This window comes from Haemaphysalis longicornis, unplaced genomic scaffold (genome assembly GCF_048455015.1).
Source record: "Haemaphysalis longicornis isolate Haplotype H1 unplaced genomic scaffold, Haemaphysalis longicornis Haplotype H1 scaffold_5, whole genome shotgun sequence".
Taxonomy (NCBI): domain Eukaryota; kingdom Metazoa; phylum Arthropoda; class Arachnida; order Ixodida; family Ixodidae; genus Haemaphysalis; species Haemaphysalis longicornis.
In genome coordinates, this window is record NW_027526385.1 from 183,650,386 (window position 1) to 183,675,912 (window position 25,527).

At 47.3% G+C, this 25,527-nt stretch overlaps 1 protein-coding gene across 1 annotated transcript; it reads left to right on the plus strand.

Annotated features, from left to right (window-relative positions):
- Nucleotides 1–142: 142 nt before the first annotated feature.
- On the plus strand, nucleotides 143–24,553 carry Syngr (synaptogyrin). Its single transcript, XM_077671373.1, has 4 exons — nucleotides 143–682; nucleotides 7,329–7,548; nucleotides 8,628–8,767; nucleotides 18,880–24,553. Exons 1-4 carry the CDS (start codon nucleotides 584–586, stop codon nucleotides 19,108–19,110), a joined length of 690 nt encoding a protein of 229 aa, XP_077527499.1. The 5' UTR covers nucleotides 143–583; the 3' UTR covers nucleotides 19,111–24,553.
- The last annotated feature ends 974 nt before the right edge of the window (nucleotides 24,554–25,527 follow it).

Below are 25,527 nucleotides of genomic sequence, written 5' to 3' on the forward strand. Positions count from 1 at the left end.
GAACGTGTATTTGGCCAGTATCATGTACGATACAACCGCTACAACGTCGTGTAGTAACTCGGTAAATCTTCGCAAATTAACGCTTTTTTTAGTTTCAGCAATAAATGACAGATACCGCCGCGCTTACAGCGCCGGTGCCCCACTGGTCCAGTGCTCTCCATCCGGCCTGCCTACGGGCGCGCGCACGCACACAAATTTATCGGTAAAAAAAAAATCATCGGATCAAAATAAGAACCTGACGCGCCGTCATTCAGTGTTCGCGGAGACGACCCCTGCGCCGAGCCGTTCCATCAATTCTATCGTGGGGCGTGGGCGACGGAGGCTCTCAAATGAATACGCAGGCATGAAGGGGAGCTGGGCGGCGTTGGCCTCCTTCAAGTGAACTTTCCCTCAAGGCACCGCGTCGCTCGCGGCGCGAGACAGTTTCGCCCTTCGAGAATCCTGATCGAGCTAGCTGGGCAGGACGTCGGAGGCGTCGGCGAGCATTTCTGCACCGCCCGTCTAGAGGTGTTTCTCTTCTTCGAAGCCGTGGAAGAGCGCGTGTCAAGTCTGCGTGCCAAGAAGCAGGCGACGACCGAGCAAGATGAACGGAGGAGCGTACGGTGCTGGCAAGGCCGGCGGTGCCTTCGACCCGATCGGTTTTGCGCTAAAACCGCAAGTCATGCTTAGGATATTGTGCTGGGTGAGTCCATGCCTTCCCCGTTCCATATCGCGGACACTCCTTTTCCTTCGGCGTGCGAGGAGGGGCCGAGATTGCCCCAGTATTCCTCGTTACGAGCACGACCGAACGCGCTTTGTGGAACGCGGCGGCTGGTGTGGTGGTGGTGTTCGGGGAAAGGTATTGATTTTTCTCTCGGACGTTCCGGCCGCCTTTGGTCCGTTGAGAATGGCGGCTGTTTGCGGCCGCGATGTTGGCTGCTAAAAACGGTCTCTCCTTGCGTGTGTGGAGAGGTTGGTTGAGGCATGCGGATGCCGGCGAGCTCGCAACGCGCTTCGCGTTCCTCCCAAGCATGTCGTCGCGTGAGCCTGGGCGTAGTGCGGCGAAGCCCACCCAAGGCTGGCTGCGAAAGTACGCGGAGGAACGCGTTCGATTTCGTGGGTTCTGAAGGTGATTTCGCTCGCTTTGAAAAGGGCTGGGTAAAGCCTCAGGTTGTTCCTACGCATTCTGCGATGAACGAAGGACGCCTTTCTGGCAGCTAGGCCTTAAATTTGTTTTCCTCTTTAGACGCGTGTTCGATCACTTTCCGCGGTGCAGCAGTGATCGATTCACATATTAACGCCACGTGTGCCGTAAACAAAAACATGCTAACTGCAGGAGCAGCTTTTTTCGCTGCTTGGGGGGCTTACCTGTAAGTGCCTACACCTACGTAGGTGTAAATCCTGATAAAATGCCATATATATATATATATCGAAAATTTTCTGTAATAATTGTTCAATATATGTATCAACGCACTGAGTCAATAAACAAAAATCCGACGAATTCAACTATAGCGCAGATACGTTTCAAAATCTACAACCAAGTAATAATGCTAAACTATATAAGTGCACGCGTATTTCGCTTTCAGTTCACGTGTACTAGCCTGAATTCACGTTCAAGTTATTATAGAAAACCTAAATATATATAGTGGCACATACATATTTGCACGTTAGTGCAGCATGCCAGCACTGGAGCCAAGAAATGCACAGAACCGTGGCTTGCACGGGTGTAGCTTGGTCGCCCTAATGGGAGATCGAGAACAGGTATACGGAATAAAACCTAGGACAAGGCCAGCATTCAAGAGCCATTCCACTCATGTCATTGCCCTGGCCTGGAAAACAGGAACACAAAACCCTCAGTTGCATTGTTCAGCACTGCTGCACTGCACCTTTTAATAACACTGCAGTCCTCTGTGTAGCTGTAACGCTGTCCCCGTACGCTCCAGCTGCAAATGTTTGACTCACTTGCGCTGTGTGAGACCACCGTGCTGTATGATTGATTGCGTTGGCCCTTTTTTAAAGGTGCCTTTTTTGTGTACGTGTACCCGTTGATGCAGCTGCTTAGGTGCACCATGTTAGTGTGGTTAGGGACAAGGTATACTTTCAGGTAAAAAGCAACGATGCAGCACTGTGCATTCTGTCATCCTTAATTGTATCAGCTGTACATACCTGCACAAAGAGCGGAGCCATCCGGATGGTTCTAGGTGGAGACAAACAGAATGCAGATGCGTAGCGGCAGCACTGAAAGAAAATCTGACAGTTCGATTGACAAAAGTCTGATTTACGATTAAAGTTTTATTGACAAAAAAATCTGATTGATGAAAGAAGTCTGATTGACAAAAGTGTTGATTAAAGGTTGGGAGTGATTTGGGAGTTAACATCATGACGCAGGAGGGGTTTGTTACGTTATTATGCACACGAGTTAAACTCTTGAGCTTCTATTGTAACATGTAATTACAAATAACCATATACTGCAGTTGCAGGTAAGTACAAGACATTGCAATGTAAAAAATGGCGCAAGTTTCGGTACAATATTTCTTTCTCAAATTTTTCTCCTCATTAATGGTATGCTGAGAAAGGGGGTTCATTTGAGAATGCGTAAAGAACTTGCTTGAGAATACTAAACGACGGAGTACTACAATATATAATGCAAGATGGTACAGACAATTTTTGTCCAGCCACTTTTGATTCTATTTACTTGGATGTGTATCGAGCCCTACGTAACATTTTATAGTTTCCAGAGAGAAGAAAATGTCAACAAAATGTTCTTTGAATCGCAAGCTAAGTTGAATTTTGCACATTAATGCCACGACGTGCTCCGACATTCACTGCGGCAGTAAAGTCTTGCGATCAACTACTTCGGCATCAATTCCGAATTAAAATGTCGCACCAGCACACCTGCTTTTACAAAGGCTGTGAAATCTTGTGTGGTTCACCATTTTGGAAATCCTTTGTAAGCCACTCATGCTGGTTTCAAATTGGGGCTCTACAGGGTAGCCTGGGTTGTGTTTTCTTTTTTTTTTTTGTTTAGTTCGCGATAAGTGTCCTCGCTGCTGTTTACTAAGAATATTATTTTTAAAATGAAGTCTGGGTACCGTGCCGTCTTGTGTTCACTCCCACACCGCCCTTCTCCATTCATGACTCAAGTCAAGTCAATGTTTATTTCCACATGCCATGGTATGTTGAGGGGCACAGACAAAAAGCCTTTTTTTTCTTTTTTTTCTTTACGTTTCTTTTTATAGGGCTTGACAAAGGCCTGTGCCCCGTATACAGTTACAGCAGCGTTGTGGAAAATACATGCGTCCTAAAATTACATAAACCAGAAACAAAACACAGCATCACGATTATAATGTCACATACAAAGACATGAACAATAGGTGTGGGAAATACATGTGCCACAAAATTAAACCAGCGTAAAGGAACAAGAACAACATCGAAATCATGTCACGATACAAAAGCCAAGGAGTGCCAAGGAAACAGGAAATATAAGAGCACATGGTTAAATCGGGGATGAATTTAGTATAACAGGTAAATTAAATCTAAGAATTTGTCTTCCGTAGTCCATTCGTATATATGGCATTTTCCAAATGTCTGTACAGCGTGTGTCATATGTGCTTACCCGAACTGTTAGAGCAGCAACGACTCCCAAGAAAGAATCATTCTTTTCAATGCTATTATTGTGGCGCCTAAGTAATAATGAATCATATAAATTTTGTACCGGGAGTAGTTTAAGGTTGTGAAAAATTGGCCCAGTATGTGCATCGTAACAAACATTTACAAGAGCTCTAACAGCTTTTTTTTTTTTGAAGGATGTGAATTTTATTTATATTTGTCTTTGTCAAGCTTTCCTTGTCAAGCTTTCCAGGTCAAGGCTGGTAGTTTAGGCAGACGCTGACTGTCAGACTTTGTGTGCAGCGTAGCAGGTGTCACCATCCAGCCTCAAGAAGCACCGCTGCAACATCCTCTGCAGATACACCTTTGCTCTGATGTATGCGGGGGGGGGGGGGGGGGGGGGGTGGAGGTCTCCCCACAAAATGTTTCAGCTCAAGGGGAGGGATGAACCACTGGCTCCGCCTAATCATCAAAAAATTTGCGATGCCCCGAAGATGAGACCATGCACCCCACCGTCTAGTGACGACGATGGTTGAACGCGAACTCTCTCGTGATGGATTTTGTGGTTGGCCAATCCGCCACTGCCAGCATAGGTACGCTCCACCGTTCTCGAATACCCCCAGCCGCTCTTGGGTGTGCACTCTGTAGGCCTGACGTTTGGGTTTGGGGTGTATGGCACGAATCGGTACATGCTGCTTGTCGCTCGCTTCGACCGTGTCGAAATGGAGCGAGGGGATAGCCGCTGGCTTCGTAACACGAGGAACCCGGGTTCATTTGTCCGGGTACGTTTGTTCATTTGTTCTGCACAACGGCATCAGCCGTTCCCGCAGGTGAGTGTGGTGGCGGTGTGGGGGCTATGGGGCACACACGTCCATCAGCGGCGAGCGCAGAGAGCTGAACGAGGCACGAAGAAAAAGGAAGGCACTTTTGCATTGGCACATGAATCGGGCTGCTTTACACATGGCTATTGTGTCTGCGTAACAGAAGGGAGCCGTCCTAGCTTTCTTGCTGGCCCTGCACTCTTTCCTCTAGCGTGTTGTTTCCTCGTGAAACGTAAGAGTATATCGTGGGTTTCTCACGAATGACACACCTGAAGCATTGGCACTGGAAAAATAAAGTGTCAAACAGAAGTGAACCAAACAATTGGAAGGTCATGTAGAGTGCACCTACAGCACCTTGAGGTTCTCAATTTTTTTAATTTTTAATTTTGGTTTCTCGTTTACGCTTTTGTTTTTGTAATTATTTTCTCTTCTTTACTTTTTTTCCTCCTTTCAAGTTCTTCCTCTCCCAGAGTTCCCAGCAGTGTCCACTGCAGCCCTAATAAGGCCACTACAAGTATACTGCAAGGCGAACTTCTCAAAAAAAGGTTCCATCGTAAACAGAGAACAAGCAGGTGCAATTTTTGATGGCAGATGTGAAAACCAGACTAGGCATGACATTGTCACGAGTGACATCATCGAACACTTCCCGTAAATGCGCTGACTGGCTTCAAAGCAGCTCTCAATGAAATTCAATGTATGCCCCAAAAGGAGCCATGTTTTAATGTAAATGCTCAAATAGATACGTAATGTAAATGCTCAAATAGATACGTGATGTCTGTGTCATAAATGGGCTCACAATTCATACTATGAGCAGATCATCAAACATGTGCCTTGATTCGGTCTCCATGGCATAAACTGACCATGAGCAAAGTGTACTTCAAACACCATAAAGCTGTGTTAGCGACATTAATTTCACTGTTGCATTCACCATGTAATTGTAACTACACTTGGACACAGTGCACTAACAACCAAAAACATTCATTAAATAGCTTTTGCTGAACTTAAAAAATGCTACAGAATTTGGTGGAAATTTTGCTTTGCTGGCAGTTGTAGCGGGTATTGAAGGCATAGTCCCTGGAAAAATTAAAAGCTGTAGAAGCAACTATGGTCAGTACCATTTCTCACTCGTGCCTTCACTCTTTTGCTGTATCTAATGGTACCACCATGGTTTTAATACTCACATTTGATGCTTTCAAAGCTGGTAATCTTTGTAACAACAAATTTTGTGCCAGGGAACGTCACATTTGCTATGATTCCTATAATTTTTTTTTTCGATACTTGTAAAGCTAACGTAATTTTTGTGTAACAACTGTATTTTATGACAGGGCAGGACTCACTTTGATTGTAATAGTACTCAAAAGAGTGTTTCACAGGCTTGCAGAAGGTATGCAGAGGCATTGATGTGGCGAGTTTTATTTTAAGAGTGATGGAGCTTGCACCTTTGTAGTCTTTTATTGCATGATGTCCCCTTTCTTTCTTCGCTATTTTCATTAGTTGTATTAGCACCTGGTCGGGCATATATGCTACTGCCTAGCTGATCACATGGTCAAGGCTTGTCTGGCGCTGGTGCCTTGTAGAACTTGAGAGGAGTCACTATGTGTGTTTCGAAGACACGGTCTCCCAGAGGAACTTTGTAAATTAATGGACCTAGTAAAGCTGCACAGATGAGAAACAACTTCCGAGGCCAAACGCTGACAACAGCGCTTATGGTGATTGTAGCGGGAAATTCTGTTTTACTGGATCAGCTGTCAGTATTGAGATTTCTGCAGCCCTCTCGATGTGTACACGTGTGGGTAAAAAAATGCTTCGATGCTGAGGTGGCACATGTCCCCTCAGTGTGCAGGGCAGAAAACTGCGAATGGGTAATTTGTACCAGAAGTGACCATCCTGTTAATGCTGAAATTTGCACCCTGTCACTGCAGTAGCCTCTTTATTTCTTCGCGTTTTTGTATAGCAGGTTTCTAAACCTGATTCAAAATGTTGGTGATAGACTTGGTAAGTGTAGAAACCCAACACATGCAAGGGGTCATCGAAATTTCTTAAAACATTTTCTGCAGTTGTATGGTAACAACAACAGTACGGGTTCGTTCATGTTTTCTTGAATCTCGACTGAATCCCTTCTTGGAGATTAGGAACGCTGGTTAAAGGAGCCATGAAGAGAAAATACAACTTCGTGTAATTTGAAAGAACTAGAATTCAGTATCTCAGTCAGCTCCATTACAGCCACAAAAGATGTTTTTGTAACAAAAAAAAGCAAGAGGTATTTAAAAACTTTCAAATTTGGCGCCACAGTGACGTGTTATGAGCAAGAATGGCGTCATACGGGACAACAATAAAGCATAATTTTCAGTGCGTTAACTGCACGTTAGCATTCAAATGATGCGGTCAAATGGAACTAGAGGCCCCATTACAGACGCCCAGTCATGTGTCGTCGCGACAGGTCAGTTAGGCGGCTGCCAATCGCACGAACAAGGTTCCGTGACGTCATAGGAAAGTTGCGGGAAATTAGCTGGGGGGTCGCGACTACTTCACACGTTTTCTTTAATATATCCGTTATTTGTTCGAAGATTGCGATGATATTGGTATCATTGTTGTTGGGACTATGCCGTCTTTCTAATAAACCCAACTTGTATTTTGTCTTCATGGCTCCTTTAAAACTAGATGGAATATTACAAGGCGACAATGTGTTGTTGACTGTCTTGTCTGCATTCCTGTTCCCGTAAACTTTTCTGCAAGCTTGGATCGCTGCCCATTAAAGCGACCGAACATTGCCACTGCTGGGTCGCTCTCCCGTGAAGGTGGTCCTGTGGGTGACGCGCTTGAGGGGTCTCGAATACGAGGTGGCACCGTGCAGGTGTCCTGTGCCACCCGGCCCTCTTTCGCGGCCCGACGCATTCCCCGTCTTCTCCCCCCACGCAGCTGTTTGCGGTGGTGGTGTTCGGGTGCATCTCGTCGGGCGGCTGGGTGGACGAGCGGTGCCAGTACAACAGCGACGCCAACGCCTGCAACTTCGGGGTGGCCGTGGGCGTGCTGGCCTTCCTGGGCAGCTGCGGCTTCCTCGCTGTGGAGGCCATGTTCGAGAACTTCTCCAGCATCAAGATCCGCCGACGGGCCGTCGTCACCGACATGGCCTTCTCCGGTACGCGCGCCAACGGCCGCGAAAAAGTAACCGCTTGCACCAACCACGGTTCGTCAAAAGGAGAGACTATTCAGCCTGTGAAAAAGACTCCCTCGCCATAATGGGGGCGATTTCTAAGTTTTGCCCGTATGTCTACGGCAGGTCATTTCATGTGGTAACAGACCACCATGCGCTGCGTTGGCTCGCAAATATGAAGGGTCCCCCCTCTGACAATGCAGCCTGTGCTTGCAGGAATTTGACGCGCCCGTCATTTACGAATCGGGCATAAAGCATTTGGATGCCGACTGCCTGTCACGTGCCCCTTTGATCCACTGCCGCTGGGCTCTGAAGAATTGACGCCATGTATCGCGGCACCGTGACGGAAAGCGACCTAGCTGAGCAGCAGTGTTCCAAGTTATGGGTCACGATCGACTACCTCGAAGGACGCAACATCGTTGCGTGGCAGTTGCCTCGCTGTAGGTGCATGAGCCACGCATCGTCTTCCCATCACAACCATACCAGAGCTGAGGTTGAAGTTATGCGTCTTGCTCTTGGCCTAATCCTTCCCCTGTAACTTGTGGCCTTTCTGTCTGCCGGTTGCGTTTGGTTGATGGGGCAGTAAGTGCAAAATGCAACTGTAAAATCGGCTGAGCATGCTTTTGGCAGGCGACCAAAGCATTGTGCGCGAGGATAGTTGCCTGCTGCGGCACTTCTTAAGCAGCTTGAACACTGGGTGTCTGACAAGCCTGGCACATTGCCACGACTGCATGGGCGCACAAGTTTTAAACCGAGTTTGGCCCAGTTTGAAGCCTGTTGCAGCTGGAAGCTAATGGGCCTGACTTGCGTTTGCAGAGAGAGATTTCATGCGACACAATGTTTGAGCAGTGCTGGGACACCTTAGGCTTGCATTGGGGACGCTTGACAACTGCCCAACTGCTCTGCCACTTGCGCAGGCTGTTTGTTTTGGGGGCTGGGGACCTTGTGTGGTCTCCTTGGCATAGCTATCCAAATGCCCCTCGCAACATCTCTGCCTTGACCAGCATTGGTGGCGCATGTGCCGATTGAGGTGACCTGTGCTCTCCTCCCCGTGTTGCCTGCAGGCGTGTGGGCGTTCATGTGGGTGGTGTGCTTCTGCTACCTGAGCGACGCCTGGCGCAAGTCGGACATGCCGAGCGACGGCTACGGCCTCAACAACATCCGGGCCGCCATCGCCTTCAGCTTCTTCTCCATCTTCACATGGGTGCGTCCCGTTTCTCCTGCCCCCTCTTTTCCGCGTGCAGCTCAGCTATGCGCGGAACATGCTCAGCGCTGTCTTACAGCAGAGCTGTCAATGGCCAGGGTTTAGGCGCATATTGTCTCCACCTACAAATGGCGTGTAGAATAGCAATTTTTCAGCATTTGGAAAAAAATTCGTTAAAGAACAGCAACAAAAAAGGTCGTAGGACCTCCATATGTTGGTATAACTGTCTTTCCAGCAATGCAGTTATGTTTGTAGGTGAAGCCAACCTTAGGGTTATTAGTGAAAGCTTGGTCGTCGTAGTCTGGCTTTCCCACATTGCGAGTTGCGCAGTGAAGCACGCTCATCGATGGAGGGAGTATGGTTACAGCCCCACTTTATGCTACTCTCGAATTCTGTACAGAGCTCCTCGCCACGCATCGCGTCTCTGTGCCCCCTGACATTGAGAAATCAGTGCCAGTCATTACCGGCGGCCACCTGTGCAGTGCACTAGCCCACACAGTCCCTACCCACCAGTTGTGTGTGTCCTTAGTCTGTGACGTAGAGATCGCACCACTGGCCTTACGATTCAACACAGCGTGTCCCCAGCTTAGCTAATCTGCAACATAGCAATGTCCCGCCAGAGGGCCAGCGTCGCTGAGGGCTCTGATTTTCTGTTAAAAGTCAATGATTACTGCCAGAAGCTTGTGCCAGTTGAGTGCAGGTTGAATCGAGTGTTAAATCTCAACCAGCAGCACTGTGGTACGGAGGTTCTTTTTTTAACTATTGCAATGTAGAATATGTATAGTATCGTAGTTTTAGTTTTAATAACACTGATTCGAGCCAACAATTTTGCCCCAGCAGAAGCGCATTCAAAACCAATGTTTGTGGTGAAACGAATGAATTAACCGGGAAGCTAGAAGCTTATTGCTGCAAACGAACGCATTTCGGGTGAGAATGGTTCCGATCTGCCGCAGCTGCACCTCACGTGCTGAGGGCACCATCAGCCGGCATTGTTTCCTCACTTCTGCATGTCAGAATGGGCCATTCTGCAGACAACTGTGCACTATCATCATCATCATCACCGCCATCATCAACCTAGTCAGGTCCGCTGCAGGACGGAGGCCTCTCCCATTCACCTCCACCCACTCTTGTATTGCACTGCGCGAGTCCATTTCTTTCCTCCAAATTTTCTTATAATAAGAAAAGAATAAGAAAGAACTCGATGGGGAGATGAAATAATTTATTTCATCTCCCCATCGAGTCAGGGGCCTTCCCCTTCTTCTAGATCCATATCTCCACATCCATTCTGTTACCGTCGTGGTCCCTCAGTTGTCGGTTGACCAACACAACCAAAACAAGCAACATTGGTGCATACAACATAACAGTGATTGAGGAAACTCTGGAAATAGAAGTTTGAAAGCAACTAAGAGGAAGCTAGCTATCAGCAAAGACGGTGATGTACACACTCAGAGACGAGCAGGGTAACATCTTGCACACGATATAGATAATAAATAGCAAAACGATTCTACACCAGGCTATGTGCGAACGACGTTAAACCCGGGGAAACAACTGAGCATGCAAGCTTAGCTTATGACGTCCCACTATACTCGGGGGAACTTTCTTCGGCAATGCAGTCAAGGCTACAGAGCCAAACCACGCTGTTCTACTGCACACCTGGAAGTAATTCAACGAAAATAATTGGCTGGCTGTAACCTAAGCAATTCATAAATACTACATAGATGGTATTCAGTGTAGAGTTTAGCTGCCAATTCCTTTGCTTGGCAACACTGGAAATGGCCACGGACATGGCTGAAGTGGGACCGACACGGCGCGATTTGTGACTGCTTTCGGTGGGGTTGTTTGGAATGTCCAACACACGTCATGCGCTTAGCACGGACAAGTACCGCCATCCCGTGGAGCCCGACAGCCTGCGCGATCGGCTGCCGGCGGGGTGCTGTTGCTCCGGCCATCCCAATCACCTGGAGAGAACGTAATTCCGAAGAGGCCGTTTCGCCGTTTTCCGCCGCACCGATGCTGATGATGATGATTGCTATTGGTTTCCCCTTTGTAGCGGGGTGATGACATGCATCTTACCATAGAAACTAATTTACCGTAAAATTCCGAGCAAGCGCCCCCACCCGTGCAAGCGCCCCCCCACCACTTCAGTGCTAATTTCAAATTTCCGCGCCATTCCGGGAAAGCGCCCCCCCCCCCCCCCCCCCCTCCCTCCACGCAGTTATCACACACCACGTGCAGGCAACACTGGCTTGCTGGAGCCAGTCTAAGAATCCAATCCAATCTGCTTCAACCGAACGCTACACGCCATTTGTTCTCCCTGTTCTGTGATTTGTTTCTTTGTTTTGGCGGTGGTAGGTCATGCATTCCTACACAGTTGCAAAGAAAATTGAGGTGATCCGATGGCACTGAGAGCACGGGAAAAACGTGCACCAGACCTCTCGACAGTTCAAGCTCGACCGAAAGCGCATACGTGAATAGGTGAAGAATTTCGACAATCTCCTGCAGCAAAACTTCGGAAAAGCAAAACTTCGACGGAAGCTAAGCAACAGTGCCCAAGTGTTCAGCGAGTACGTGGACGATGCGCTGTTCGAGTTCTTAGAGCGCGAATAAAGCGCGGGACGCGCCGTTAGCAACCGGCTACTGTCTGAAGAGGCTGTGAAAATAGCAAACAGCATGCAGTTAGGTAACTTTGTAGCTTCCAGCCACTACATAAGCAGGTTTGGAAGCAGCGGTTCGGCGTTGCAATGTGCCACGCCATGAACGAGAGCCAGAGGACGCCCGAGGAATCTGCGGAGGCATTAAGCGCTTTCCGGACTTCCGCGAACTTCCTGCGATGGCGAAATGATGTCAAAAGGCAACTTTAAGAAGCTGTCGCGGCAGCAGGTCCTTGTGGCGCGCTGCTTCAAGGGGTGCGGCATTGCAAACGCAATCGATGGCTCCGAGGACGGCGACCTGCACGGCGGGCTGGGAGATGTCGGAGCCGTGGTGCCAGAAGACCGGGGCAGACTGGAAGACGAGTGCGCTGAACTGTTTTTGGCTACAGACTCTGAGGAGCCTTTCGATGGTTTCGAAAGTGACGAACAGCAGTAAGATCAAGCCGTGGCACCCGAAGACTGAGGCAGCAGAGTGCTGCAAACCTTTTTTTTTTGCTGATAAGTTTTCCAATGGTTTCCAAAGTAACTAACAGTAACATCTTTTGCGTAATAAAGTTCATCTTCCTAATGAAAGTTTAAAACTACGCGCACTGCGTTTTTTTTTGTGTAAAAACAATTGCCGCCACCATCTTGAATTTTGGTACCGTTCCGGGATAGCGTCCCCCCTTCACTTTGCCGGTAATTCCGCCTTGCTGAGGGGGGGCGCTTGCTCGGAATTTTACGGTACCTATGTTTTGTACTCTTGGTTTAATACTAGCGCTGCTTAGGGCAGGCACTAAAGCTTATTAGGCACGAAATACTTTTTTTTCCCTGTTACAGGTGGTAACTGTCCTAGGCAATATTCCCCTCTCTGCTTTTCGTCCACCAGCATTCTAATCTTCTTTTCGTCCCCTCGACAGCCTTGAAGTTAACTTCCTCTGTGATACCCTTAAAGGAGCCATGAAGAGAAAACACAAGTTTGGTTCATTCAAAAGATTGTCTCGTTAGAATCATACTGACACCACTTTTAACGTAAACTTCGCTCAAATAAGCTACATAATTAGGAAAAACGGGAATGGTCATGCGACCCACCAGCTCATTTCCCGCAACAGAACCTATGTCGTCACATGAGCTAAGCTCTGCGATTGGCGGAGGCTGGCAGAAGCAGACGCAAATTAGGTAGAACTTACAAACTAGACGAACGAGCGATTTGCGCTTAAATTTAGGGCACATTCTTTACGAATCAATAAGAATGATGGGACAAACAGTGGAAGTTACGAAAGCACATGTAAACATAGAAGTACTGATGCGTTCTGCTGTTCGTACTGCGCACAGCATGCTTGGTTTCGCTGCACAGCACTACGGGGCTTGGGGCTGTCTCAGACGACACTGGCCGATTGACGCAAGCAACGGTGTCTTACGTGACCCCATTTGTCGAGTGAGCACTGTTTCAGGGAACGAATATTTTATCCCAGAACAAAAACAAGCCAGGTTTAAATGCGGGCAAAAACAAACCAAACGCTTGCCACGGTATGGTGGCGCCATCTAGGTTACGGAACGTAAAGAAACGCGAGAACAAACCAACACCAATTTACAGGGTGGAGACAACCTTTGAACGGTCCCGTGCCGCCGCAATTGGGCCAACGGGCTCAACGCGTTTTTCTTTTCGTTTCCACGAGACCTAGCAACACGAAACAGACAATATGATTCAAACTTCTTCAGTAAACCGCGTTGCGGCGATAAGTTTAGCGCGGTTTTTACACAATGACTTGCTTCGGCGGCGAGCGAGCAACCGAAAATGGCGGCGCCAGCGCATACGTGTCTCTACCCTGTACGGCGAATGCGGGAATGAAGGTACTCTAGGCTGCAGAGCGGTCGGTTTCAGTGATGTCACTTGGGACCACGAAAACGCACGATTGAGTGGGAAAATCAAAATTTTAACCTAAATTGTTTAATTTCTCAGTGAATAAAGCACCGTTTGTATCCGGACAAGCGCTGGGGGCACTATAAAACACGAAATCTTTCGAATAAAACCAACTTGCATTTTCTCTTCATGGCTCCTTTAAATCCTAGGGCTTCTGAAAGCCCAATATTCCCTTCATGTAGATTTGGATGGATACCCTCACATTCTAACACAATGTGCCGCATAGTTTCTGTTTCTTTTCCGCAGACCACGCATACCCGAAACGAAAGCTGTGTATGCTTCAACGCTCCTCGAAATGGTGTTTCGTCAACTTTTGCGCTTCGTATCGCAATAAAAAGAAAGCATACCTAATGTTACGGATGCAAAGCGACTCATAGAACCTGATAACGCATTTATTTGAGCTACGATTGCAGCGGTGTGACTTCTTAACATGTGTTGCGCATGATGCCCTCGACACACGGACAATGTTCGCTACCACCAATGTAAAATTTCTGGCGCGTAAGCAACGTTCAGTTCACTAAAAGCATTATTTTTCAGGTTTTTCTTATCCCGGCTTACGTACTTTATACAATCTGCATGGTCAATGCAGTTCAGTAGAGCGTGGGACACGATTGCATCATACCCACGACGGACGGCTGTGCTCTATCTAGCCTCCGAATTAATGCCTGTTGGGTGGAAGCACCCGTCCTATTTTTAGGATTAACACGTTTAATGAGTATTATGCTGAGCGATAGGCTCAAGGATGCGGCAATCTGTTCTACACGTACTGCGCGTTAAGCAAGTTACGGTTTCAATTTCAGTCGCAACCAATAAAAAAAACTTGGAAGTCAGATGCACCCCGACTTCATTGTATTCGTAAACGTATTTCAGTGGCCGCAGGCAAGCCCAATTTTGCCTATTTCGGAATGAATACCCAAGACATTTAAATTTTCAATTACTGATTTCGAAGCGCATTCATTAAGCAATGATGACAGCTTTCGTGTTTGCGTTGGACATTATCCGCTTACATGTACACACTAAAAGTTGGAAACCAAATGTGTACTGAACGCTCGTCCAAGAGCTGCAGGGTTTATTGAACATCTATTTACAAACTACACTGCACTTATATTCACAAATGCACGCTTTCAAGGCATCTGCATGTCTTTCGCACATGAAGCACTTTGCGATGCAGGGTCTTGGACACCAGTTTTTTTGCGGTATACAGCCTTGTGCGTGACAGTTGCACCAACATTGGCAAGCAGTGGCCTCACAAACTTAGCCATCACTATGGACAGAGTGGTTGCAGCATGTTAATCCCTTGCTGGGCACGTGAACAGAGGACAACGTTCTAGATTAAGCAAAATAAGTGCTTTGTACACACAAGCAGCACGTGCTTTATCAGCAGTGAGGATTTATAGAAGTTGCAGCTGTTTTCAAAGAGGCCCGTTCTTCCTTACAACAGTATCCTAGACTTTTCCGTATAAAAAAAAAAGCTGGCGACAATAGTGCTTGCAAAATAATTTTAGTTTGACAGCACAACCTACATAAAACTCTTCATAAGATTTTCTGCATTTTGCGGGGCCACGTAATGCCTGTAAAGCTGCTTTGGATAGTGATAGTGCGCCTTTTATTTAGAGAAAACTGCATAAAGAATGCATTATACCATCGTAAACGGCGGCTAATTGTCTTAGCTGAACTGCATGCCGCAAGAAACGAATATAAATTGAAATCTTGTAGTAAATTTAAAAAAGCATGTGCGCAAGAATATAATCACTTGGCTGCATAACAGGTGTTCCCTGAACGAGGTATCAAACAAAAATTAACAAATGTTCAATTTCTAAAAATAACTGGCAATAAATCAAACACGGCGCCAGGATAAAAAAGCAATCACTGCTCTCGATTGTTGTCCATGAGCCACCCTATGCGAAAATAAAAATATAACGGCTGTTCCAACGAGCGAGCACCTGATAATTCTGTCTATGAAAAGTTTTCGCACCCAAATGTCTGCACCGAAACGTCCTGCACCTAAATGCCCTGCACCGATCAAGCGCAACAATCACAGCACGATTAACTTTTCGCCGCACAGTGACATATCTTGGTTTCAGTGCTATTCCTCGAAGCTTCTGAGACAAGTGGACTTCATGACCGTTCGGTTGGTCAGCTCAACAAAAATAAAGCTGCAACACAGTTACGCGAATTCCGGCAGCGAAGGCACGCAGCAACTCAGGCCCCGCAAAGCCGTCCGGGGGAGTCGGTGCAAGCTGCCGAACCATCAGCTAACACCGCCACCTCGCGGCGCGTTGCTGAGTTAGCCGAATTGCATGTTTTTGCTGGGGTTCGCACCGAATGGGACGACTGAAGCAACGGCGCGCCGCCAGCAGCCGATCGCAGAGGCCGTGGGTGCACTCACATGGTTGCCTGCATGTGTGCCTCACAAGTGAATACTAGCTATAGTTCTAATGTTTTAGCCTTGGATTGACCAGGCCACTAAATTACTAGCCGGAAAATATAAAACAGAGAGCTTTTCTTCTTTTCTTCCTTAGATTTTTTTATTTTTTTGGTTGCGGCTGTCACACTGGCATCGTAATGGTTCTCTTCCGAAAAAAAAACAGGGTGTCCTTGTCAATGGCCTTCAGCAGCTCGCCACTTCATTCTCCGCATAGGATTTTTAAGAACCTTGAGGAGCAAAAGGTGTCAAAACAAACGAAGCAAGTGGTTTGCGACATGTATGCCCAAATGAGGCTGATGTAACCGGGACTATCCGTCATTTACGCAATCCGTTCGGTTAGCCAGTTTGCCGCCCTAAGCGAGCTTGTGCGTAAGCGTGTATGCGTGCTGCTATTGTGGTATGTTGCGTCCACGCTATGTAAGTACCGTATTTTTGCGCGTATAACCCGCTCAAAAAACGTAACAATTTCAGGGGTGAATTAGAGGTGCGGGTTATATGGGAGTTATTTCCTCTGGTGCAGCTTCACCGCAAGGCGCATTGGGCCGTGATTTCCCTATAGTAGTAGTAACGACTAAGCCACTGTTATCCCATTGACAGTGCTTATTGTGCACACACAGTTCAAAAATATACCAACCTGAAAAAATGTATGCGGCGATTCATGTAGTTACATAGTCAGCTAGGTACGTTCTTTTGCATAAACAAATGTGTAATGTTGCTTGAGTAGTAGCTTTGGTCCATCTTTTTATGCATAAAATATGCGGGCAATACGCGGGGATATATATATATTTTTATTCGTCGACGGAAAGTGGGGGTGCGGGTTATATGCAGGGGCGGGTTATACGAGTGAAAATACGGCATGCTACACGTGTCAATGGTGCTGCCCAGTTTTGAGCTCCAGAAGAGTTTACAAGTCACTGCATGCCGTCAGAACTGCAGTGCTGACAAAATTCACTTCACTTGTGAACGATACAGAGCTGGGCGGCATAGTCCTTGGTCGGTCCGAGTTCTCCAGTCAAAGCGTTGGCTTGTGTTAACGAACAAAGGAAGCGTGGGGAAGGAGACGCCAATATGCCTGCATGCTTGATCGTGGTTCAGCACACTCAGCCATGGAGCTCATGCGAATAAATGAACTGTATCAAATGTGTGTCTGTCATGTTGAAACTGAAACCGAAACCAGCTTATTGGGGACTACTTTGGCGCAGTAACACACAGCAGTTCGCTCCCTCTCCCCCTCCCCCATTGCTTTCTCTCAATTGCCCAGAAAGTTGTTCCCGAGTATAGTAACGAAAAAGGAGGTGGGAAAGGCTCTCAAGGACATGAAAAGAGGAAAAGCTGCATGTGACGACGGCATAACCGTGGATCTTGTAGAGGAGGGAGGAGATATTGCACTGGAAAAACTGGCCACGCTATTTTAAGGATGCATAAAGACTCAAAAAGTGCCCGTAGCCTGAAAAAATGCCAAGATTATTCTGATTCATAAAAAGGGAGATACCAAGGACCTCAAGAATTAGAGCCTATCTCAGTTGTATACAAGCTGAATTTACCAAAGTAATAGTTCAGTGTATCGGCGACAGCCAGGATTCCCTGAGCCTATCTCAGTTGTATACAAGCTGAATTTACCAAAGTAATAGTTCAGTGTATCGGCGACAGCCAGGATTCCCTGAGCCTATCTCAGTTGTATACAAGCTGAATTTACCAAAGTAATAGTTCAGTGTATCGGCGACAGCCAGGATTCCCAACAACCCAGAGAGCAGGCTGGGTTTGGGGAAGGGAACGCAACCATGGATCGCATCCATGTCGTCAACCAAGTGATAGAAAAATCCACAAGGTACACTGAACCCCTTTACATGGCATTTATATACTGCGAAAAAGCGTTTGATTCAGTAGACACCGGAGCAATGTTGAAGTCATTAAAGGACCAGGGAATTGAAGAGACCTACACAAGACTCCTAGACGACATATGCGAGGAATGTACGGGCAGGATAAGCCTTTGTGAGAAAAGCGAAAAGTTCTCTACCTGAAAGGGAGCGTGACGGGGCGGTGCCATCTCTCCGTGATTGTTTACAGCATGTCTGGAGGGTCTGTTCAGGGAGCTTTTTGTGGGAAACCGTAGGGTTGCGGATTAAGCGAGAATACTTGTACGATTTCGAAGTTTGCAGATAACATAGTTTTGCTCAGTGAATCTGCAGAATGACTGCAAAAAATGATTGCAGAAGTACAGTCGGAAAGCTTCGCTGCGGGGCTAAAAATAAATATGAATAAATCAAACGTAATGGAAAATAAACATGCTGAATGCACCTCCTTGAGCATAGGTAATGCAACGCTAGAACAAAAGTAGAAGAAAATAACTATCTTGGCCAGATGGTCAGAGCTAAGCCCAACCACAGTAAAGAAATCCGGTGCAGAATAGGATTGGGCTGGTGTGCACTCTGCAAGCATTCGCTAATAACGATGAGTAAACTCTCTCTACCCCTAAAAAGAGTGGAATACAGCCAATGCGTGCTGCCGATGATGACGTATGGAGCGGAAACTTGGCGCCTTGCGAAACAACTGGAAAGCGAGTCAGCGGGCCATGGAGCAAATAATGATAGGAGTAACACTTAGGTACAGGAAGGAAATGAGCATCCTGGATCAGGGAGCAAACTCGGAGTAGAAGATATCGTAGCTCAAATTAAGAAAAAGAAATGGACTTGGTTTGGCCATGTAGTGAGGCAAACGGACAACCGCAGACTAGCACCTCATTCACCATGCATATCATGGGTGAATTGAGGATCTGCTCCCACTCATCGGCAGTGAGGTGAGAGTGAGGGTAGCTAAAAGGACGTTAAGGGGGGCGTTACCAGTTGGGGGTTATGTTCATATAAGAACTTAATGGTGATAAACAAGACAACGGGACAAGCACTCGTCTTTCTCCTGTCGTTGTCTCACTCTCACTCTAATTTTATCACCATTTCTGCACCAACTTCCCCAACAACGTGTTTTACTGACGTTAGAGCTTGTTCCGCATTGGTGTTTGAGAAGAGCAGCGGCGAAAGGGTGGGGCCTTGGGGCACCCCCGTACCCCTTCTTTTTTAAAACCTGTCCGCACCATGGTGAAGCTGAATGCCCGCCCCTGTGTGCGTGTGTGCAGGCGGGCTGCGTGTTCTTTGCCTACCAGCGCTACCGGCAGGGTGCCGACACACCCTTCCTGCCCAGCTACGAGGCGGACCCGACCGGCATGGGCGTCGGGGGTGGCGGCGGCACCCCCTTCACTGGCGGATACCCCGGCGATATGGGCGACGCCTACCAGGAGCCCCCCTTCTCCACCAAGGCTGACCCCGGGGGCATGGGGGGCGGCAACTTCCAAGCACCGGCCTACTAGCCTCCCCACCTTGCCCCTCCTCCCAAGTCACCCCCAACCCCCACCCCCGTTCTTCTCCTTGTCTGTGATTGCCCCCCCCCCAAACCTGGTACCCCTATACGTGCTGTTGTCCATGACCAAGAGGGGAAACGTGCTGGCCTGTTGGTGTGCGCACAGGCGGGCTGTGAAGGGTGGGGTCTTTGCGCGGTGCGTGCAGCTGTGAATCCTCGTCTTCACCGACCTGTCTTGAGGAGTAGGAGGTGACCTCACCACTGCGTCCTTGTTTCTTCTGTTCTCCGATTGTTTAGTGGGAGCTGGAAAGGTTCCTGTGTTGTGTCCGGTCACTGCAGAGCATTTCGCCAAGAAATGCCAAACCATCCATCATGGAATAGGGAGCATATTGAAAAGTATAATATTCCGGAAGCCTTCGATTTAATACGGTCATGTATTGGCGACTTCAATTTGTGTTGTGACCCTTTCATTTTCTTTCCATCTATTTTTCTGTTCGTTTGTTCTTTCCTAGCAATGTCCCGGGACCGTCCTAAGCAAATTTTCAGGTAAACGTATGTTTGTGCCTCTGTACCTGCAGTAGCAGCCTCATCTCGATTTTCTGCATTGCGTGAGTTAAAGCTGCCTCATTAAACCAAACATCTGCTCTCCTCGCACGAGTCACGAGGGTTCACAGCTGTGCACAGCACAAGACTCTACGAAACGTGGCATTGTACATGTGTGCTGGGTGGAGAGGGAAATACGGCACTCATAGCGGCTTTATCAAGGGAAGCTGAATTATGGCGTGCACAGTTTGCCTCCTACTGGGTTCAATGTAAATCGTAGCAGTGAATGGTCTAAAATGGCTACGTTTTACTTAGTGTGCCAATTTATCTGGCAATGACACCATGCACTTGCGAAAGGGCAGATAATTGGCCAGACCACTTGAAGCAATGCCGTTGTTGAGGGCTGCATTTTTCTCCGAAACCGCGCAGATTTACCGTACTCCGGGTTGTGTCAGAATGGTCTGGACAACGTTCTAGTCAAGTTCAGTATGGTTAATAGTTCATCACTGTCCCCCGAAGGCATCTACTTTCTCTGTGAGGCCGACGGCCTTGTGTGTAGTCTGTAGGGGGACCAACGTATGTGTCTCCCCCTGCTGTAAAACCGCTTTTTCTGTCAACCTGTGAAGCTGTTGGAAGTTGGGAACATGTATCAGGGAATCGAAAAAGCCACACTTGCCGAGCAAGACGGTAACAACCTGGGGGCTGCTGCTGTATACCGACCGCCCTGTACTTTAGAATTGGGAAGCCTTGTTAGTAGGAGGAGCTACTTTCGATGTGCGTCATAAAATGCCTCTTTGGGACCGTCTCGAAAAAAACATAGTTGTGGCCTGCGAAGCATTAGACCGGGGGCACAAATGCCACGAAGAGTTACCACGTTTCTCGTGTTTTGTGGCCGATGTTCTCTTTTCGGTGAGTTGAAGCATTGGCGGGGTCTTGGATGTTGTATTTGAAAGGGGTTCCTTGGAAGGCCGATTATGCTTGCACCCGTGTGACGGCAGTGACACTGGGGCCGCACTGAAAAAGTGGCGCCTTCTTGTGGTCAAAATGAGAAGCCAGCATTCCTAGCGGCTCGTACCACACATCGTAATGCCTCGGCTGAAGCCGAGTGCCAAGGTGGTGCGGTACCATCTTCGTTGACGCACTTGCTCTCACGGCGAAGACCTGAATCAAGGTCAGATGCAGCACCCCCAAAATACACGAATGTACAACTGTGCTTGCATGGCTTACCATGGTTCCTCCTTCTCGCCATGGAAGGGTACGGACACATTTGTGTGTGAGGTCGTCAGAACACCCTTGCTGCGTGCAGCTTAAGGTCGTTAAATATATTTGATCACTTGCGCCCCCAACAGAGTACAGTCCGACTGATGATCGCTGTACTACTACGAAAGAACTGAGTGGTGACACCTTCTCCACTGTTGCGTGCCATTTGAGATTGCAAGCAGAACTTAACTGTGCAGTCTTGTGAAGGGACTGGACTGCTGCAATCAGCCAACGGCGGCTGGTGTTGTAACTTTCGTGCCCAAAGGTTCGTGTCGCGGAGTCTGCACATTTCTAGTGCATATTTTGTTAGTTTTGTTGGTTTCTGGTTGTGTTTTTGTGCGGTCCTCTTGCCGTGTGTGCATTACTCTGGTCATAATGTTTCTCTCGTTTTTCTTCCTGTACGAGTATTTTTTTAAGTGCACCACATTTCGGCTGCATTTTGAGTTGTGATATTAACACGAGTTTTTGTGTGTGACTTTGCGTGTAAGTTCCTATGACTGCGTTTCGGTTCTAGTCGACGCAACGCTCCGGATGGATCTTGGCCTTTCCGGAGGTGTGTTTGTGAAGTCGTTATGCTTTTTAAAGACATACGCATGCACCAAATCACATCCTCAAACAACCTTGGCAAATGTAGTTCATGGCCACGAGGATTCCGGATGTAACAAATACACACATGCGCTTACACAGACACACTCGAGAAAGGAAGGCATGATGTGTTGAACCTTTGACATTCCTGTAGTATTTGTCACAAGACACATTGCTCCCTGCCTCTTGTAAAGTTCTGCTACTACCTAGTCTCAACATCAACGGTATCAATGTCAAAGAAACAGCAAAACTACTCCCGCGCATCTCTCTTTGATGCTTCTAGTCTATGCTCCCTCCTCCAAGGGGCCATTGAACGAGCCGCTGCCCGATCCATCATCGCTCCAAGCTATTTGTGATTGTTCCTGCCCTGTGAAGGAAAGAGAACGCAATAAGAAAAAAAGTACGGTATTTTTGTGTGAGGCGCGCACATGAGTAATATAGACCACCCGCAATAACTGTGCCTCTAAGGAAACATTTTACGTTGGCTGCGTTGTGTCAGCTTCAGACACACATCCGATTTGGTCTTCTGAACAGCCGATAGCAGACCTTGCCAGACCATATCCCCCCCCTTCCCAAGCCACGTCCAAGCCACGTCCAAGCCTTTCAAACAGCTTTCTTCATGTACGCTTTGCTTCATCATGCCATCATTCTTCACTGACACGGATTGTTTAACTGCCCAAAAGCAGCTTCATATTGTTTTAAATGTAGTAAATTTGAATCCGCAACCTGAGAAGGGTAGTTTGTGCATGATCTCATTTAAAACAAGTGGCGCCATAATATCTTCAACTCCAAAAATAAAAAAAAAAAGCCATGGGAAAAGTCTATATCCGAGAAACTTTATAGGGACACCGACCTTTTCCTTACGGCGTGTACTTTTTATGCTACCGAATTCTTACAACAAAATTTTTGTTTGGCTCTTGCTACGCTGTCGTTCCCGCAATTACATTTTTTAGAAATGCATCCAAGTCTTTTTAATGCCGATTAGGCTTTTGCGAAAATGCTTGTTGACTGCTTTCTTCCTACCTGACACTGTACTGCTTTCGCAGCATTTTAACTTTTTCTTGAAATTTTACATTTTTTATTCTGAAAGTGTCATGAAGCCGTCACCAAGTCTGCTCCTATTTGAACGGTGCGTCGTTATAGTACCAAGGCCGGAAGCGGTTTCTGTTCCCCGATCTGTCAGCAGGCCTGTAATTGGGCCGCTTGTTCAACACTATATACAGACTGCCATCATGTTTTCGTACCCTACTCAAAAGCTGGTACTGCCATGGACCCCCTGCTTAAGCCAAGGACGGCGAGTTTCATTCACCTGCACTTTTCCCTTGTGTAAGTGCGTGCGCCGGTGTCTCGGACGCTGCTGCCACGCACAGAAACCAACAACAAAATCAAAGTGTCGAACGTCATTCCATCGTGCACGCTGTGCGCCCACCACTTCGATGTCTGCTAGATGTAGTGTGCTGTTGCTGTCTGCTAGGAGGAGTCTATTGAAAAAAAAAACGCCATTCAGGTAGACCTCAAAACGTGTATCCTACCTCCAGACTTACAAATTAAGCAAACTCCACCTTGCAGCGTTAAACAGAACTCACTGCTGTTCAATGCACTGCGATACCCTCCCAACCTGTTACCTGTAATTCACGCAGCACTGTAATGCCCGCAACGGTGCACTTGCACAAGTGAGCTCACAGTTTTTCGAGGAAGATTAGTGTGCTCTAAGGGGGAAACAAAACAGATAAGCCTGCATATGCTGAAAAGGCGCCAACCCATATGGACACACGTGCCGTAATTCCAGTTGGGGTCTACACGCATTTCCTCCGCAGGTAACGAAGCTTTTGTTTTCTGGCGCAAAACTTAACTGTGGAAGTCATTCACGATTGCGGACTTAAGAGCAAAGACAAAAAAAAAAGCTGTCGACAAACGCTAGAGCTTACAGCCTAGCAACGTGCGAGCGAACGAAGGGTGAAATACGAAGGCGGCGTTGTAAAATTCCCCCCCTTGCCTGTTCAAGCCCTTCAGTGTTGGCCTTACGAGAGGAGCCCGTCTGAGCAGACGTCGCGCACCAAGGGAACGTGTCGTGTACTATACTCTTGGTGTGAACACAACTTATTCACTCGTCTGTGTTGTACATACAACGGTGTGCGTGTGCGTGCCTGTACATAAGGAGCGCGTAAGCTGCTTTCTCTGCCGCGTTTCGCTTGTGGCTGTGGAAGACAGCCCTTGTAAACAGCCACATTCTGTTTGCGTGTGTACAATTAGGAAGAGTGTTGACGATGGCTGCGTTGTGCAAGGTTGCGTGTTGCATGCATCTCTCATGCAGGCTGGGGCTTCATTTCTTTGGTACGATCTGCGGCCGTTTGGAGTGCCACAAACCGGCAGATTCTTTTTGTTTTCTTTTCTGAAATGAAAGGCGGTTTCGTGTGGATGTTTTCCTCAAGCTTTTTGCGTGTGTCATTCTTATCAAAACCAAAAATATCCTTTCTCTTTTAAGCACCAGCTTTATCAGAAATACGGAAAAACGCAGTCCAGCTTGATTGTGGAACATTGTTGCGTTAAAAAAAGCACCAAGCAAGCTGTGCTTGTATGCTGAAACAGCGCTGGTCTCTACTTAAAGCTTTCAGTTCAAGTCAAAGGGTGGGCGGCCTCATGTGCGAGATGTGAATGGAATGCACATCATTTGCATAACCCGCTAACGTGCCGACTAATGCGAAAATACACAGCTTGATAGGTGTGTTGTGTTTTTAACGAGTTACTTTTGATTTTAAAGAGAAGAAACATTTCATTTTCCATTTTTCGCTGTGTGCGCGCATTCCGATTGCCCTGTGGGATCAGCGATGTGCTTGTGACCATGTGTGCTGGGTTGTTTGGCATGCGAGATTACCGCCAGTTCTGTTCATATAGCACCCTGGTTGCGAGAGTAAGGAAACGAAAAAAAAAAAGGCGCTCTAGAGGGTATTTGTGCATGTGCACGCGTGTGATATAACTATATTATAAACTAGTTGAAGAGGAAGAGGAAATGTTAATGTAACTATACTATAGTTGGGACGAAATAAACGAAGCTGTCACACCAACGACTGTCCTGTGCTCTTTCTGCCTGCCGAGGTGTACAACGCGGTCAGTGCTGTGAAGTGCTTAATTGTTGACAGAACATCGCAGCACCATAAACTTCGCTCAGGAAGCAGGTGATTATTGCTCTTTTATATAAACATACAGGTGGTATTCATTGAAAAGTTTAGCAGTCAATTTCTTCGCTTGGCAACACTGGAAACAGCCACAGACATGGCCGATGTGCCACGGACAGGGCGCAGCGTGTGCCACTGCGCCCACAGACTGAAGAAGAAAAGAACAGCGGCGTGCGTCGTCTGCTCCGTTTCAACCCGATTCTCAACTGTGGTGTCAACAGAGATGCTATTAATCTCACTTCCATTGGACTTGAGGCATTCCTTTGCGTTCGGTGAGGTAGAGTTTGTAACGTGCAACACAGTCATGTGCTTAGCACGGACAAGTACCGCCATCCCGTGGAGCCCGACGTAACCAGTGACAGCGCACTCACATGGTTGCCAGCATGCGTGCCTCGCCAGTGAGAACAGGCTATATTTTCTCGTAAAGACCTGTTGCTAGTGCTTTTTTAAAAACTTTGCTGCTAACAAAAACCTTCGGAGAGCCAATTTAGCGGAGTTGAAAAAAATGCCGACATTCTTAATTAAGGCATTGGTCAAGTGCCTGCATCTTGCGAGTAGACTTTCATTTTATTGTGACAGCACATTAACTGCCTGCATCCTGATGTTTTCAGTTTCAGGCCGCTCTTGGGCACTGGAATGGACACGGCAAACTGTTTTTGCACTTTTTAACTTGGAGGAATAAATTGAAGGCCTAGGTGAACATGGTGCTCTGCTCATTCAAAAGATTTTGAATGCGAAAGCATTAAAGGCCCCATTAAGCAAAACCGCAGTGTCTGGTATTTGCTTGACCTTACGATGGTCTCAAAAATGGCCAACAGCACAGACAGAGTAAAAGAAAAGCAAATTAACAGGGTCTGGGATTC